This window comes from Chiloscyllium plagiosum, unplaced genomic scaffold (genome assembly GCF_037043375.1).
Source record: "Chiloscyllium plagiosum isolate Xiang-an unplaced genomic scaffold, Cpla_swu_hap1 HiC_scaffold_5, whole genome shotgun sequence".
Lineage (NCBI taxonomy): Eukaryota > Metazoa > Chordata > Chondrichthyes > Orectolobiformes > Hemiscylliidae > Chiloscyllium > Chiloscyllium plagiosum.
Genome location: NW_028270143.1, coordinates 67,846,040 through 67,863,805, shown reverse-complemented (window position 1 = coordinate 67,863,805; position 17,766 = coordinate 67,846,040). Strand labels below are relative to the sequence as shown.

Genomic DNA, 17,766 nt, shown 5'->3' with positions numbered 1-17,766 from the left:
CCCCCCCGCCTTCTTCCTACCCCCCCCCCCGCCTTCTTCCTACCCCCCCCCCCGATCCCCGTGCCCGAATTCCTACACACACTGACCATGAGGGGTGTGATGGTGCTGACTGTTACCTCACGCGCTCTCCGAACCTGATCTCCCTCTCTCTGCTGTTTCTCAGGTGAAAGGGTCAAAGGGCAGCGCTGACGTCCCTCGAGCTGCTGCTCCAATGGTTGAGGTTGTTGTTTGCGGTGCCCGTGGTGCCGGGGCCAATGGCCGTGCAGATTACTGCGGGGTGCGGGTGGCGGTAATGTTGTGAGTTTGGGTTTTTTTTAACGTTTCTGATTTTTCGGCATTTGCGGAAAATCGAGGGCGGCCTCGGTCTCGGGGTTTGTCCGGTAACCGCCGAGGCCAGCTCAGCACAAGCCGCCGCGGGGCCATGGTGTTCCTCAAGCTGCGGGACCAGGTAAGTGCCAGGCGGAGAAGCCCCGTCTCACAGCGTGGGGGTCGGAGCGGAGCGGGGCTGAGCTGAGCAGGGCGGGGGGGAGGTTAGTGAGTGAGTGGGCCGGGCCGGCATGGCCTTCCCCCCGCCCCCTTCCTCTCTCCCGCTGGCACTAGGGGTTCAGCTTCAGTTCTGGGGCACGCAGCGCAGCCTGTGGGCGGTCAGGCTGAGCCCCGGGGGCCTGGTGTGGGACCCCCTACCCTCCTCCTCACACGTGCTGCCCGGGGCTGCTTCCTCCCGGAGCCTGCAGCGGGTGGCGGATTCAGGAATTGGCTCTACCCTCCTCCCCGATATAAGGCCAGAGGTTTTCATGCGGGGAGAGGTCGTGAGCCTTTTGTTGGTGGCGATCAGTAGTCACTTCTCCAACATGTTGATGGTGGTAACAAAGTCAGCCTAATTTCTGAATCTGCTCTGCTGTAGTTTCAGTGCTTTTGGAATCACATTCCTATTAGCCTGGTTCTTTATAGTAGCTAATGACGAGTCTCCCTTTAACCTTCTGTGTTCTAACAACGACCCCCAGCATTTTTACATTTCTGAAGTCCTTCCCCCTCTCAGTAGTATTCCAGCAAATCTGTGCCGTACTTCTCCTCGGCCTTGATTGCTTCAATTGCAATCTAACTGGTGATTTATAAATACGTATATAGTGCAACTTAATACCGGTTTTATATTCAAGGCCATGTTTTTTGAAGGTTAAGATATTCATTTTTAATGATTTATAACTTGTTCACCCACTAAGTTCTTTTTAAAACACATTTAAAAATAGTGTTTTTCCTCTTCTTTGCTATGGTTTTAGTTTAGCTGCATTCCCACACTGGTAAAGGACAATGTTTGCCAATCATATTCCATTTAATGTCAAAGTGTGGTGCTGGAAAAGCATAGCTAGTCAGGCAGCATCTGAGGAGCAGGAGAGACGACGTTACGAGCATAAGCTCTTCATTCCTGATGTTGGAAATGTTGACTCTCCTTGGATGCTGCCTGACCGGCTGTGCTTTTCCAGCACCACGCGTTTTGATTCTGATTTCCAGCATCTGCAGTCCTCATTTTCTCCTGTGTTCCATTTAATGGCTGGTATATGTCATAAGTATGCAAAAATGATCCAAAATGTGTTGCTATTCCTGCAGTGTGAAATCCTCTTATGTCACAATACAGATGAATGTGTGCAATGACAGGAACGAACTCACATTTTCATCCTCAGCTGTGTAATGCTGCAGCTTTATTACATTAAATTCCCTTACTGCTCTAACTTCTGTAACCTTTCCCTATATGTTAGGGCCTGTTATAAAGATATGGTGGTGTCTTGCTACAGGAATTGGAAGTGTATACTTGTTACTTTTCCAAGTCAATGGAAAATGTGTTGAAGATGGTTTATCCTTGGAAGGAATTGGTGAATGCAGTCCAGCCCTTGAATTGAGATTTAATACATCGTTCTTTATGCATAGCTGTACGGTGATTGAGAGATGTCTTTTTTGCTGATGTCTAAGTCTCATAGAGTCGTAGAGATGTACAACATGGAAACAGACCTTTCGGTCCAACCTGTCCATGCCAACCCAACCCAATCTAGTCCTACTTGCCAGCATCCGGCCCATATCCCTCCAAACCCTTCCTATTCAAATATCCATCCAAGTATCTTTTAAATGTTGCAATTGTACCAGCCCCCCACCACTTCCTCTGGCAGCTCATTTCATACACGTATCACCCTCTGTGTGAAAAATTGCCCCTTAGGTCTCTTTTATATCTTTCCCCTCTCATGCTAAATCTATGCCCTCTAGTTCTGAACTCCACGACCCCAGGGAAAAGACTTTGTCTATTTATCCTATCTGCCCCTCATAATTTTGTAAATCTCTATAAGGTCACCCCTCAGCCTCCGACGCTCCAGGGAAAACAGCCCCAGCCTGTTCAGCCTCTCCCTATAGCTCAAATCCTCCAACCCTGGCAACATCCTTGTAAATCTTTTCTGAATCCATTCAAGTTTCACAACATCTTTGCGATAGAAAGGAGACCAGAATTGCACGCAGTATTCCAACAGTGGCCTAACCAATGTCCTGTACAGCCGCAGCATGACCTCCCAACTCCTGTACTCAATACTCTGACCAATAAAAGAAAGCATACCAAACGCCTTCCTCCCTATCCTGTCTACCTGCCTCTCCACTTTCAAGGAGCTATGAATCTGCACTCCAAGGTCTCTTTGTTCAGCAACACTCCCGAGGACCTTACTATTAAGTGTATAAGTCCTACTAAGATTTGCTTTCCCAAAATGCAGCACCTCACATTTATCTGAATTAAACTCTATCTGCCTCTTCTCAGCCCATTGGCCTACCTGATCAAGATCCTGTTATAATCTGAGATAACCTTCTTCACTGTTCACTACACCTCCAATTTTGGTGTGATCTGCAAACTTACTAACTATACCTCTCACTCTTGTCCATCTTGTGCAGTCTTCAAATTAATGTAATAACTAAGTTTTAAGCTATCTGTCTTTTTATTTAAAAACAATACATAACTCAATCCAGTTTTCAATAAGTTTACTTTGACCACCACACACAATGTGGCTTTTTCCTGGCACCAGGTTTCTCAGGAAGTAAGATCTGGTGTGAATTCTGTCTCTCTTTGGGGTTTCTGCAGAGTTGGACTGAGGCAAAGTGGTAATTTACTAGGGCAGTTAAGCTAATTGAGAACTCTTACCACTCAATGTTCAATTTCCCAGCTACCGCATCAGTTTTCTAATGTACCAACAGCTCACTCAGAACCACGAGTTGGACAGGCTCAGAACCACGAGTGAACCTTCATGGCCAAATGAGAGAGCTTTCAAAGCATTTCTGAGAAAGAGCTTGACAAGTGATTGCCAGCTTCTTGGGGAGAATTCACCTGTCCTATACTTCACTCACCTTTACTTCACCTCCCTGTTGCTAGCCTTGATCATGGAATGGGAGAAACTTGAGTTACTTCACCTTGCACCTCTGAGAGGCAGAAGCAGTACCACGTCCACCAGTAGATGTGCTAACTGCCTATTCCTCCCAGGCACAGCCTGGACAAGAGATCCAGCTAGAAGGAGGGGAGACCTTCAACCAAGTGTCTGCAGACTAAGACAATTAATTAATCTGATATCAGTGTCTCAGGAGGTGTACACTGATGAAAATTCTCTGCTGATTGAGGGGCATAGAAAATGAAGACCCCCAACCCCCACCTAACTTCACTGGGGGGAGTCCATGACTGGAGATATAGATTTAAGGTAAGGGGCATCGGCTTAAAGTAGATGTGAAGATTCTTTTGATGCATTGTTGCCAGGTTGGAGGGGTAGCGCTCAGCTAATGGTTTCTCTGCCACGTCTTTCCACATTTAACTTGATTGGAGAGACTGTCATCTTTTTCTTGCCTTTGTCAGAGTTCACCTCATTGTGACCTCTTAGCACTAATAAATGGCTAGGTAAGAGTGAGAGGTGGGGGAGTCTTCCCAAGTTTCACACCATTCTGGTTATTGATTCAGTTTTGACTGCTGAGTATTTGATAAACCATGCTGTAATCTCTTTAATGAGAAATGCTTTGTCTGAATGGATATGTCACTGACTCCTTGATTGAGGGATCCAGAGTTAGGCAAACGATACACATGGCAATAGAAAGAACTGGGGGGAAACCCAATCCTCCTGAATTCAGAATTCTTACCTGCAAATGGTCCTGATACTCCAGTAGAAACCAAGTAGGGGAGAATCCACTTTCTGAATCATGACCTGTTGAGCTAGACATCTTAAATCTTTTGTGCAACCCGAATATTTTGAGACTCAGTTTATCATTGATTTTTGTCTCAAATTCTACAGAAGTTTGACTATTCTTTTGAAAACTTAATTTGATGCAAATTGGATGGTCCTCCTGTAACAAAATTAATAATTAAAATGGTTTTTGATAGATTGCCAACCTGAAACATTAACATTTTTTAATCCCTTCCTCAATAAACTGCCTGATATGATGAAGCTTTCCATTGGCATGGACTAGTTGGACGAAAGGGTCTGTTTTAGTGCTGTATAACTCTGACTCTATATATTTCTTGTTTTCCTTTTGACCTCTGCCTTTTTTAAAGAAGAACTCATTCTACCAATAGCTGCTGCATGATGAGATTGCATCCTGTTCAGCAATCTGCCATACAGTCGATGATGAGCTCTTAGATATTAGAAATTAGCTCCTTTGTTTTTCAGCTCAGGTTGACTGCTGATGAAAATAACATTTTCTAATCGGAATGTTTTGATGCCATAATTTACCTCAAGGGTATGAATGTATGTATTAACATTGCAAAAGACAGAAATTTGGAAATTAGGCAATGGGTTAACTTTAGTTTGAATCATTGGAAGAAATTCAGTTTTTTGTGATGCATGCACGTCATTGAAACTGAAAGGTTCTACAAGAAAGTTGTGAGACTGCCCTTGTTATATACATTACAAACATGGGCAACGTCAAGAAGAGAGGAACAATGATTGGATATTCAGGGGATGGGGATACTGAAGTGGATGTATGTATTACTGCAAAAAGCCTAAAAGGGAACAAGCACATCAGGGATCTGTGAAAATGTGGAAGTGTTGAAGAAAGGTGCTGAGAAGAGGTTGTGGTGGGTTGGTTATTTGTTGAGAGAAGGAGAAAATTTGGTGAAGCTAATGATTGAGATGGGACTACCAGGAAGAAGATTGAAGCCGAAGATCAGATGAAAAGATGTAGTGATAAGACACACATTAAGATTGGAAGGACCAGGAATGCTTTAAATGGGTTGGTGGTCTTCTGTGGAAAGGTCAGTCAAGCTAGAATTGTATCTATTGGTATTTAGAACAGTGAGTGATTTTTTAAAAAAATTCATCTTCGCTGTCAACCGCAAAAGCGTCTGTCTGTTCCTCCGACTAGAGAGCCCCCTATCACAATTGATCACTTGGAACTTGATGGACCCCTCATTATGTTAAGGCCAACCTCAGTAACAGAAACTTGGCTGTTCATGCTACATTCCCCTGAGAGTCCATCACCCCCTACATTTTCTCATAAAATACACAAGCACATCACCAGCATTTATTGCCTATCCCTAATTGCCCAGAGGACAGTTAAGAGCCAACCACATTGCTGTGTTGTTTGGAGTCACATATAGGCCAGACCAAGTCAGGATGGCAGATTTCCTTCCCTAAAGGACATTGGTAAACCAGATGAAACATTAAGATCCTGATAGGTCTTGACAGGGTGCATGTGGAAAGAATATTGCTTCTGTGAGTGAAACTAGAAGAAGGGGGTCACTGTTGAAAAGTCGAGTGTGTGGTGCTGGAAAAGCACAGCAGGTCAGGCAGCATCCGAGGAGCAGGAGAATCAACACTTCGGGCATAATGATGAAGTGCTTATGCCCAAAACATCGCTTCTGCCTCTCCTTGGATGCTGCCTAACCTGCTGTGCTTTTCCAGCAACATCTCTCGACTCTGATCTCCAGCATCTGCAGTCCTCACTTTCTCATAGTTTACTGTTTAAAAGTCAAGGTTTGCCTTTGCCTTAAGATAGGGATAATGAGAACTTGTTTTCTCACAAAGGATCTTAAGTTTTCTGAACTCTCCCTCCAAAGATGGTGGAACCAGAGTCCTTGAATATTTCAAGGCAGAAGTAGATGAATCTTTGATAAGTGGCCTAATCTTAGTCCTAATTTGCATGTTTGTATTTAAAAATTGCTAGCTGATAGGTGATGGAGAAGGGCGTTTAGTAGCAGCATGGCAACCCTAGGTAAAATGAGTGAAGCTGAAAGGGCAGGGAAGATCATTTTATGTTATTGACTAATCCTTGTCCGCAACTTAAATTAATTTTCGGTTCTTTCTTCCATTGATTAGACAGTTTAGCACCTAAGAAGATAGGTATAGATTCCCGGTTGTGGATCAGGGTTGTGATTTGTATTTTGAATTTTGCTTTCTCTTTTCTCATACCACAGCAGCTTGGACCTGCAAACTGAGCTAAAGAGCAAAAGCATTAGCTTGCATTTCCTGTCCTGATCTTCATTCAGTGACTTGTTCTGGGTGATGTGCTTGTGTATTTTAAGAGAAAATGTAGGGGGTGATGGACTCTCAGGGGAGTGTAGCATGAACAGCTAAGTTTCTGGTACTGAGATTGGCCTTAACATAATGAGGAGTCCATCAAGTTCCAAGTGATCAATTGTGATAGGGGGCTCTCTAGTCGGAGGAACAGACAGTTGCTTTTGTGGTTGACAGCGAGAAATCAGAATAGTGTGTTGCCTCCCTGGATATCTTGGAGAGACTGCAGAATGTTCTAAAGGTGAGAGGGACCAGCAGGAGGTCATTATACACATTGGAATTAACGAGTAAGTTTGCAGATGACAGCAAAGCAGGTTACCTCGGATTACAATGGGATCTTGATCAGATGAGCCAATGGGCTGAGGAGTGGCCGATGGAGTTTAATCTAGATAAATGTGAGGTGCTGCATTTTGGAAAAGCTGGGGCTGTTTTCCCTGGAGCAGCGGAGGCTGAGGGGTGACCTTATAGAAGTTTATAAAATTATGAGGGGCTTGGATAGGGTAAAAAGACAAGGTCTTTTCCCTGGGTTGGGGGAGTCCAGAATGAGAGGGCATAGGTTTAGCGTGAGAGGGAAAAGATATAAAAGAGACCTAAGGGGCAACTTTTTCATGCAGAGGGTGGTGTGTGGGGATTGGGCTGCCAGAGGATGTGGTGGAGGCTGGTGCAATTGCAACATTTAAATGGGTATATGAATAGGAAGAGTTTGGAAGGATCTGTGCCGGGTGCTGGCAGATGGAAGTAGATTAGTTTGGGATATCTGGGCATGGATGAGTTGGACTGAAGGGTCTGCTTCTGTCTTGTACATCTCTATGACAGAGGAAGGGAAAAGAAAAAGATTCTGAAGGAAGAATGTAGGAAGTTAGGCAGGAATTTAAAAAGGAATCCTTGAAGGTAGTAATATCCAGATCGCTCCCAGTGCTATGAGCTAGTGAGGGTAGGAATAAAGGATAGAGCAGATGAATACTTGGCTAAGGAGCTGGTGCAGGGGAGAAGGGTTCACATTTTTGGATCATTGGAATCTCTTCTGGGGTAGAAGTGACCAGTTTAAGATGGATGGATTGCACCTGAATTGGAAGGGGACTAATAAATTGGTAGGGAGATTTGCTAGAACTGCTCGGGAGAGTTTGAATTAGTAAGGTGGTGAGGGTTGGGGGGCGGGGGGGGGAAGAGGGAGGGAGGGAGATAGGTGGGTGGGGGTGTGTGGGGAGACCCTGGGAGATAGTGAGGACAGAGATCAGTCTGAGACTGGTACGGTTGAGAAAAGGAGTGACTCAAACAGTCAGGGTAGGCAGGGACATCACAGAGAACAAGGTAGAACTGATCAATTAAATTGCATTTATTTCATTTCAAGAGGCCTAACAGGGAAGGCAGATGATCTCAGAGCATGGTTAGGAAAATGGGACTGTGATATCATAGCAATTACAGAGATGTGGCTCAGGGATGGACAGGACTGGCAGCTTAATGTTTTAGGATACAATTGCTATAGTAAGGATAGAAGTGGGGGAAGTCAAGAGAGGAGGGGGACTGGCATTTTTGATAAGAGATATTGTTACAGCTGTACTTAGGGAGGATATTCCTGGGAATATGTCCTGGGAAATTAGTTAGGTGGAACTGAGAAATGAGAGGCATGATCACCTTATTGGGATTGTACTATTGACACTTCAACATGTTGTCCTGTTTTCCCCCCTGCCCCCAGTCGAAGCAAAACGCTTAGAGACACAGTATAGTTTTACCTCCTTCATCTTTATTCTGGGCCTGAGAGGGAGACAGAATGATCACCCATGCGCACAGAGACATGAGGTCACAGTCTTCTCTGGAAGATCAGATTCTTCATTAACTATATAGTCATTTTACAGGGAGGAGCATGAATGAGATCTGTCTGAACTTCAGTACAGCATTTGATAAGGTTCCTCGTGGTAGACTGGTTACCAAGATTAGATCACTTGGAATACAGGAAGAACTGGCCATTTGGATACAGAACTGGCTTGAAGGTAGAAGACAGAGGGTGGTGGAGACTGGAGACCTGTATCTAGTGATGTTGGATGTGAACGTAGGAGGTATAGTGAGTAAGTTTGCAGATGACACCAAAATTGGAGGTGTAGTGGACAGTGAAGCAGGATACCTCAGAGTACAACGGGATCTTGATCAGATGGATCAATGGGTTGAGGAGTGGCAGATGGAGTTTAATTTAGATAAATGCGAGATGCTGCATTTTGAAAAGGCAAATCAGGATAGGACTTATACACTTAATGGTGAGGTCCAGGAGAGTGTTGCTGAATAAAGAGACCTTGGAGTGCAAGTTCATAGCTCCTTGAAAGTGGAATTGCAGGTAGGTAGGATAGTGAAGAAGCCGTTTGATATGCTTTCCTTTATTGGTCAGAGTGTTGAGTACAGGGGTTGGGAGGTTATATTGTGGCTGTACGGGACATTGGTTCGGCCACTTTTGGAATAGGGTGTGCAATTCTGGTCTCTATCCAATGGGAATGATGATGTGAAACTAGAAAGGGTTCAGAAAAGATTTACAAGGTTGTTGCCAGGATTGGAGGATTTGAGCTATAGGAGGAGGTTGAATAAGGCTGGGCTGTTTTCCCTGAAGCGTCGGAGGCTGAGAGGGAACTTTGTAATGGTTTATAAAATCATGAGTAGTTTGGATAAGGTAATAGACAAGGTCTTTTCCCTGAGTTGGGGGAGTCCAGAACCAGAGGGCGTAGGTTTATGGTGAGAGGGGAAAGATATAAAAGAGACCTAAGGGGCATCTTATTCATGCAGAGAGTGGTATGGAATGAGCTGCTAGAGGAAGTGGTGGAGGCTGGTACAATTATAACATTTAAAAGGTTTTTGGATGGCATATGAATAGGAAGGGTATAGAGGGATATGGGTGAAATGCTGGCAAATGGGACGAGGTTAGTTTAGAATATGTAGGAGAAAGTGAGGTCTGCAGATGCTGGAGATCAGAGCTGAAAATGTGTTGCTGGAAAAGCGCAGCAGGTCAGGCAGCATCCAGGGAACAGGAGAATCGACGTTTCGGGCATAAGCCCTTCTTCAGGAATGAGGAAAGTTTGTCCAGCAGGCTAAGATAAAAGGTAGGGAGGAGCGTCGGAAATGTGATAGGTGGAAAGAGGTCAAGGTGAGGGTGATAGGTCAGACTGGGGTGGGGGCGGAGAGGTCGGGAAGAAGATTGCAGGTTAGGAAGGCGGTGCTGAATTCGATGGATTAGACTGAGACAAGGTGGGGGGAGGGGAAATGAGGAAACTGGTGAAATCCGAGTTCATCCCTTGTGGTTGGAGGGTTCCTAGGTGGAAGATGAGGCGCTCTTCCTCCAACCGTCGTTTTGTTGTGGTCTGGCGATGGAGGAGTCCAAAGACTCCTGCATATCCTTGGTGGAGTGGGAGGGGGAATTGAAATGTTGAACCACAGGGTGGTTGGGTTGGTTGGTCCAGGTGTCCCAGAGGTGTTCTCTGAAACGCTCCGCAAGTAGCCGGCCTGTCTCCCCAATATAGAGGAGGCCACATCGGGTGCAGAGGATGCAATAGATGATGTGTGTGGAGGTGCAGGTGAATCTGTGGCGGATATGCAACTTCCATATCCGCCACAGATTCACCTGCACCTCCACACATATCATCTATTGCATCCTCTGCACCCGATGTGGCCTCCTCTATATTGGGGAGACAGGCCGGCTACTTGCGGAGCGTTTCAGAGAACACCTCTGGGACACCCGGACCAACCAACCCAACCACCCTGTGGCTCAACATTTCAATTCCCCCTCCCACTCCACCAAGGATATGCAGGTCTTTGGACTCCTCCATCGCCAGACCACAACAAAACGACGGTTGGAGGAAGAGCGCCTCATCTTCCGCCTAGGAACCCTCCAACCACAAGGGATGAACTCGGATTTCACCAGTTTCCTCATTTCCCCTCCTCCCACCTTGTCTCAGTCTAATCCATCGAATTCAGCACCGCCTTCCTAACCTGCAATCTTCTTCCCGACCTCTCCGCCCCCACCCCAGTCTGACCTATCACCCTCACCTTGACCTCTTTCCACCTATCACATTTCCGACGCTCCTCCCTACCTTTTATCTTAGCCTGCTGGGCAAACTTTCCTCATTCCTGAAGAAGGGCTTATGCCCGAAACGTCGATTCTCCTGTTCCCTGGATGCTGCCTGACCTGCTGCGCTTTTCCAGCAACACATTTTCAGCTCAGTTTCGAATATGTAGTCAGCATTGACCAGTTGGACTGAAGGATCTGTTTCCGTGCTGTACGTCTCTGACTTTGTGATACTGAGACAGTATGCCCCTCGGGCTCATAATCGTAAAATGGCCTGGTAACATCTATGCTGCTACAAGAAGAAGAATGACTTTTTGTGCTACCACAAAGTAATTTGCATGGCATTGTGAATCAGTGCCTTTGAGATGAACAAGCCCTTTTTATTCCGGAACATGGGGATAACCAGATTATTCATAGAACAGAGGGATCATAAGAATGGTCCAGTTTCAATTATAGTTTATTTTGAAAGTTACTGTAATGTAAGATCACATTTGAGATTCATTTATTTATCAATTTATTCATTTACTGGTCAAGTGTTTAGAGTCATACAGTCACAGTGATGTACAGCACAGAAACAGACCCTTCAGTCCAACTCGTCATGCTGACCAGATGCCCTAAATTAATCTAATTCCATTTGCCAGCACTTGACAGCATGTATCCTTCTAAACCCTTCCTCTTCATATACCCATCCAGATGCCTTTGAAACAATATAATTGTACTGGCCTCCACAACTTCCTCCAGCAGCTCATTCCATAGATGCATCATCCTCTGCGTGAAAATGTTGCCCTTTACATCCCTTTTAAATCTTTCCCCTCTCACCCTAAACTTATGCCATGTAGTTCTGGACTCCCCCATCCAGGGAAAAGATCTTGTCTATTTACCCAATCAATGCCCCTCATAATTTTATCAAGCTCTACAAGGTCACCCGTCCGCCTCTGACGCTCCAGCCTAATCAGCGTCTCCCTATATGTCAACCCTGGCAACATCCTTGTAAATCTTTTCTGAACCCTTTCAAATTTCACAACATCTTTTCCATAGGAGGGAGACCAGAATTGCACACACTCTTCCTAACCAATGTCCTGTACAGCTGCAATGACTTCCCAACTCCTGTACTCAGTCCTCTGACCAATAAAGGAAAGCATACCAAATGTCATCTTCTCTATCCTATCTACCTGCAATTCCTCTTTCAAGGAGCTATGAACTTGCACTCCAAGGTCTCTTTGTTCAGCAACACGTCCCAGGACCTCACCATTAAGTGCATAATTCCTACCCTGATTTGCCTTTCCAAAATGCAGCATCTCGCATTTATCTCAATTAAACTCCCATCTGCCACTCCTCAGCCCATTGATCCATCTGATTAAGATCCCATTGTACTCTGAGGTAACCTTCTTCGCTGTCCACTCCACCTCCAATTTTGGTGTCATCTGCAAACTTACTATACCTCCTATGCTCACACCCAAATCACTTATATAAATGATGAAAAGCAGCACTTTTTCCAAATTTTTTGCATCCGTTTTTCATTTTAAATAACCGTTAAATGAATTGTGATGTTTTACTTATAGATTTTTCAATCTTCGTCACTAGTATTAATTTATTTGTTTTTTGGTCTTAGTGACCACAAAATCTTTAATATAGCATCAGCCCTGTTGATTATGCAATATTTGTTATTCCATTGCCAGTAAACTGTGGAGGTCACTGCAGTCCTGTTTTCTTTTCATCCAATTACTTTCAGGGATCTGTTGTTGATGCAGTCTGCTGCATGCAAGCGCACCTCCTGGGTGACTGGGACCTGGCTTGTCAAGACTGCCATTTATGTCCATTTTGAAGAGGCCATTCAGACAGAGGTGTCAGACTTGCTTTACTGTCTGGATTCTATTGGTATGGGGAGTCCTAGATTGCACAACCACCTTGAGGGCAAGTAAGGATGCACAGTAAATGTTGGTGATGCTCTCATCCCATTAACAAATCAAAAAAGGATTGAGGCTTCCTCAGGTCAGCCTAGATTATTTGTCTTTGAGAAGGGATTCCACTCCCTTGAAATTCATTTTATAAATGTCTGCTGGGCGTTTATTATCTGTGTCTGCAATGTATCCTAGAAACTGCGGTGATGATTCACTTCTTCCTTCTGTACCAGTCACATCTTCCACAGGTATTCCTGCCTCTAGAAAGAGAGTAGGTAGCTTCCTGGAGATTAAACTTACTCTCAGAACCCATGTAATGACTTGTGTAAGAATTTCTGTTACTGATGCAATGGAGTGGTATAGCGATTGCTCACGTGACCACAAGGGCAAACATAGAAAAATGTATTGGTTGTGATTTTGGTTTTCTCACTAGAGTGGGGTGCTCTTCTACATGACCCACCTCCAGAGTCCTGGGTTACTTTGCCTCCAATTCCTTTTGTAAACCTGCTGTAATGAAGGGTTTCACAATTTGGTACACAAATAACGTCATGAAAGATGTATTTCATGTTAGAGGCAGATGGATAGAGGAAAGGGAAGACCTTTAGGACAGAAATAAGGAGAAACTTCTTCAGCCACAGAGTGATGAATCTATGGAATTCATTGCCATAGAAGACTGTGAAGGCCAAGTCATTGAGTGTATTTAAGATGGGGATAGATAGTTTCTTGGTTGTCAAGCAGATCAAAGGTTACAGGGAGAAAGTGGGAGAATAGAGCTGAGAAACTTATCAGCCATGATTGAATGGTGGAGCAGACTTGATGAGCCGAATGGCTTAACTTCTGCTCCTATTCTTCAAAGGTCTTATGGTCTTAAGTCAGTTCTGATATGTCTGTTTTTTAAAGGTGTGAAACTCGAATCAGAATTATGACCTAAATACATCAGTTTGTAAGATGTTGACTGCAGTTGAGTGCCTAGCAGAACTCGTGTAGTTTTATTGGATAAATTGTTTATCCATCTGGGCAAATGATGGACACAGTAAACTTATTAAAGCCATTAGTTTCGTTTTGAGTGTTCTGAAGTTTTAGTCCAGAAGAACCTAGTGTACAGGTTAGACAGTAGGTTAGTTTGTCCTCAAATCATTTCAGGGCAACTAGTTACCTCAAGTGATTTCCAGTCCGGAGCTTCCAAATGAGAAAAATTTGAATAAAATTTCAAGTTTTTGGTACAGAGAAAGTTTAGATTATCAGAATTAAGAGAGGTTCATGCCAGCAAACTATAAGAAATCGTAAAGTTGTCTCCGCAACTAAGAAAGAGAACTAGGGAAGATCAGTTAAGATGTAAGAACATAAGAACTAGGGGCAGGAGTAGGCCATCCACCCCTTCGAGCCTGCTCCACCATTCAATATAATCATGGCTAATCTTTTCATGGACTCAGCTCCATTTACCTGCGATTTCACCATATCCCTTAATTCTTTTATTTTTCAAAAAGTATCTACCTTAGCTTTAAAAATGATTACTGCAGTTGTGTCAACTACTTCCCTGGGCAAGGATTTCCATAGATTAACACCCCACTGGGTGAAGAAGTTCCTACTCAGTTCAGTTGTAAACCTGTTTCCTCTAATCTTGAGGCCATGCCCTCTTGTCCTAATCTCACCTACCAGTTGAAACATCCTATCTATTTCTATTTTATCAATTCTCTTCATGATTTTATATGTTTCTGTAAGATCCCCCTCAATCTTCTAAATTCCAATGAATATTATCCCAATCTACTTAGCCTCTCCTCATCAACCAACCATCTCACCTCCGGAATGAACCTCGTGAACCTCCTCTGCACCCCCTCCACTGCCAGTCCATCCTTTCTTAAGTAAGGAGACCAAATCTGCAAGTAGTACTCCAGGTGTGACCTCACTACCACCTTGTATGGCTGTAACATAACCTCTCTGCTTATAAACTCAACGCCTTTAGCAATGAAGGACAAAATTCCATTTGCTTTCCTAATCACTTGTATCTGTAGACCAACTTTCTGCGATTCATGCATAAGGACACCCAGGTCCCTCTGCAAATCAGCATGCTGTAACTTTTAGCCATTCAAGTAATAATCTATTTTGCTGTTACTGTTACCAAAATGTATGACTTCACATTTATTAATATTGTATTCTATCTGCCAGACCTTTGCCCACTCACTCAATGTATCTATGTTCCTCTGCAAAGTTTCACAGACCTCTGCACACTTTGCCATGCCACTTGCCTTAGTGTCATCTGCAAATTTTGATACCGTACAGGTGGTCCCCAACTCCAGATCATCTATATAAATTGTAAATAATTGTGGTCTCAACACCGATACCTGAGGCACACCACTAGTCACTGAATGCCAGCCAGAATAACACTCCTTTATCCCCACTCTTTGCTTCCTGTCAGTCAACCAATCCTCTATCTACACTAATACTCTACTCCTAACACCATGCATTCTTATGAAACAGCCTCATGTGTGGCCTTTTGGAAATCTAGGTACACATATCTTCTGGGTCTCCATTGTCCACCTTCCTTAAAATGCCTTCATAGAATTCAAAAAGATTTGTGAAGTATGACCTGCCCTTAATGCGCCCATGCTGCGTCTGTACAATGGGACAGTTTCTTTTGAGATGTCCCGCTATTTCTTTCTTGATAATAGACTCAAGCATCTTCCCCAACACAGGGGTTAAGCTCACTGGCCTATAATTCCCTATCCTTTGTTTACTTCCCTTTTTAAACAGTGGCGTAACATTTGCTGTTTTCCAGTCTGCTGGTACTGCCCCAAAATTCAGCGAATTTTGGAAAATTACCACCAGTGCACTTGCTATTTCTCCCACCATCTCTTTTAGTACCCTGGGATCCCTTCCACCAGGGCCAGGAAACTTGTCTATCCTTAGCTCCATTAGCTTGCCCAACACTAATTCTTCCATAATAGTAATTGTTTCCAGGTCCTCACCTACCTTCATCTCTTTGTTACTTACTGGCATGTTATTAGTATTCTCCACTGTGAAGACCGATGCTAAGTACCTGTTCAATGCCTCAGCCATTTCATCCTATTCCATATCTGCCCCTTCTCATCCTCTAAAGGACCAACATTTAATTTAGCCACTGATCTTCATTTTATATTTTTATAGAAACTTTGACTATCTGTCTTTATATTCCGTGCTAGTTTTTTCTCATACTCTATCTTATTTTTCTTTATGGCTCTTTTTGTGGCTTTCTGTTGACCTTTAAAGTTTACCCAATCTTCTAGATTCCTGCTATTTTTGGCCATTTTGTATGCCTTCTCTTTCACTTTGATAGCCTGCCTCATTTCCTTAGACACTTATGGCAGATTGCCTCTCCTCTTACAATCCTTCCTTCTCACTGGAATATACTTTTGCTGAGCACTTTGAAAAAATTCTTTGAAGGTCCTTCATTATTCGTCAGTGATATAGAAGTGGGATTGGGTGTCTCGTGGATAGTGTTGAGAACAAGTTTCAACTTGTAGAATCTATCAAGCCAGATTTAGTTCTGGGACCTGACCTGTCCAGCATTACCATCAGCTGGGATCATAACAGCATCCATGTTACTTCTCTCTTTGCCAGGTTCTGTCCTGATGCGCAAATGTAGAGAGTGCAGAGGAGTCCTGTGATGGTACAAGCTCAAAGCTGATCCTTCTGTTAAGAAATCTTTGGCTGCCTCTTCTGTTAGCCTTGAGGCATCTGCAGAGACAATGGAAATGAATTAGAACTGGTGTGTGAAGGGGCCAAAATCATGACATTTTGTGAGTGGTGAAAATGGTTGAACATGAATGAGAGGTATTGCCAAAATGACTGTGATACATAATACTGTCACCAGGTATGTCACTCCATCCCCCATGCCTATGAGCGATGTGACCTGTCTTTGCTGAGAACCTTCGTCTGCAACAAGCCATGACAGGGCAACTCTTGGTATATGCATTCTTTCAGTAATGAGAGAAATCTCAAATCTGAGTGCGAAGTAGATCCTGAAAATGGGATCAAGCAGTGCAAAGGTAGCTGAAACAAATGGGATCCTGACCTGGTACCAGCAGCCACCATTATCTTGCCCCTCCCCCACCCACCCCACTCCTTGAAAAAAAAACAATAGCTTAAGAATAGATGCAGGGACAGGCTATTCAGCCTTTTATGCTTTTCACCATTTGATAAGATCATGTCTCATTTGATTTATGGCTTCAACCCTACTTTCCTATGTACTCCTATACCCTAAGACTCTTAAGTTGATAAGGGATTTAGTTTAACTTCAAATTTCAGTGGCCCTACCTACACTGTTCTGAAAGAGAATCCCACAATTATTCTGAGGAAGAGAATTTCTCATTGTTTTTACTGGACGCCTCCTTATTTTTAAACTGGCTTCCCTTGTTCTAGCTCCTTACGTAAGGAAAGAATCCTTGTAACATTCACCCTGTCAAATTCTCTCAGGGCTGACCTGTTTTAAGAGGAAATTCCATTCCGTGTTGAGTGAGCAGAGCCTTAGTGTGGAGGAGGTTGGTTTAAAATAAATTGTAAGAGAGATTAGATTCCCTACAGCATGGAAACAGGCCCTTTCGCCCAACAAGTCCACACTGATAACCACCCCCAGACCCATTCCCCTACCCTATATTTACCCCTGACTAATGAACCTAACACTATGGCCAATTTAGCACAGCTAATTCACCTGACCTGCACATCTTTAGATTGTGGGAGGAAACCGGAGGAAACTCATGCAGACATGGGGAGAATGTGCAAACTCCACACAGACAGTTGCCCGAGACTGGAATTGAACCTGGGTCCCTGGTGCTGTGAGGCAGCAGTGCGAACCATTGAGCTACCATGCCGCTCTTTAGGGAAGGAACAATATTTTTTGTAAATCCATGTTTGTATTTTTGAGCCAACATGAGTAATGCCTCTGATTGCAACCATAGTGCTTGAGGTGTCAGTTCTACACTAAATATAAGTCTGTTTGGGTTGCGTTTTGGATGTTTTGGTTTTAGGAATATATAAATGAATGAGTTTGGCTTGTATGTTGTAATATAAGAAAAAGTGCTGAAAAATTCAAGTTCAGTGATCACCCAACTTTGAATCTTCATTATTTTGTATTTTAAATCAAGTAACTGTCATCAGTTTTCTTTTATGGTGCAAAAATGTGATTTGTAATGGGTGCTGTGAAACAAATCTCAAGCAAGTCCTACAATTAGTATGTGTGCTGAGAATTCATAATAGATGGAGGAACTTATGAAGTTTCAAATACTGACACAAGAATATTTCCTTTATTCTTCACTGTATTTAACTGTCT

At 43.7% G+C, this 17,766-nt stretch overlaps 1 protein-coding gene across 3 annotated transcripts in view; it reads left to right on the top strand.

The window, feature by feature from the left end:
• Nucleotides 1-279: 279 nt before the first annotated feature.
• Nucleotides 280-17,766, top strand: part of LOC122547144 (serine/threonine-protein phosphatase 6 regulatory ankyrin repeat subunit A-like) — a 213,753-nt gene continuing 196,266 nt past the window's right edge. For all 3 annotated transcript variants that reach the window (XM_087987263.1, XM_087987262.1, XM_087987261.1), the window contains exon 1: nucleotides 280-448. In XM_087987263.1, coding sequence (XP_087843389.1) covers nucleotides 422-448 — 27 coding nt within the window. In that variant the 5' untranslated portion in view covers nucleotides 280-421. The remainder of the gene's footprint in view (nucleotides 449-17,766) is intronic.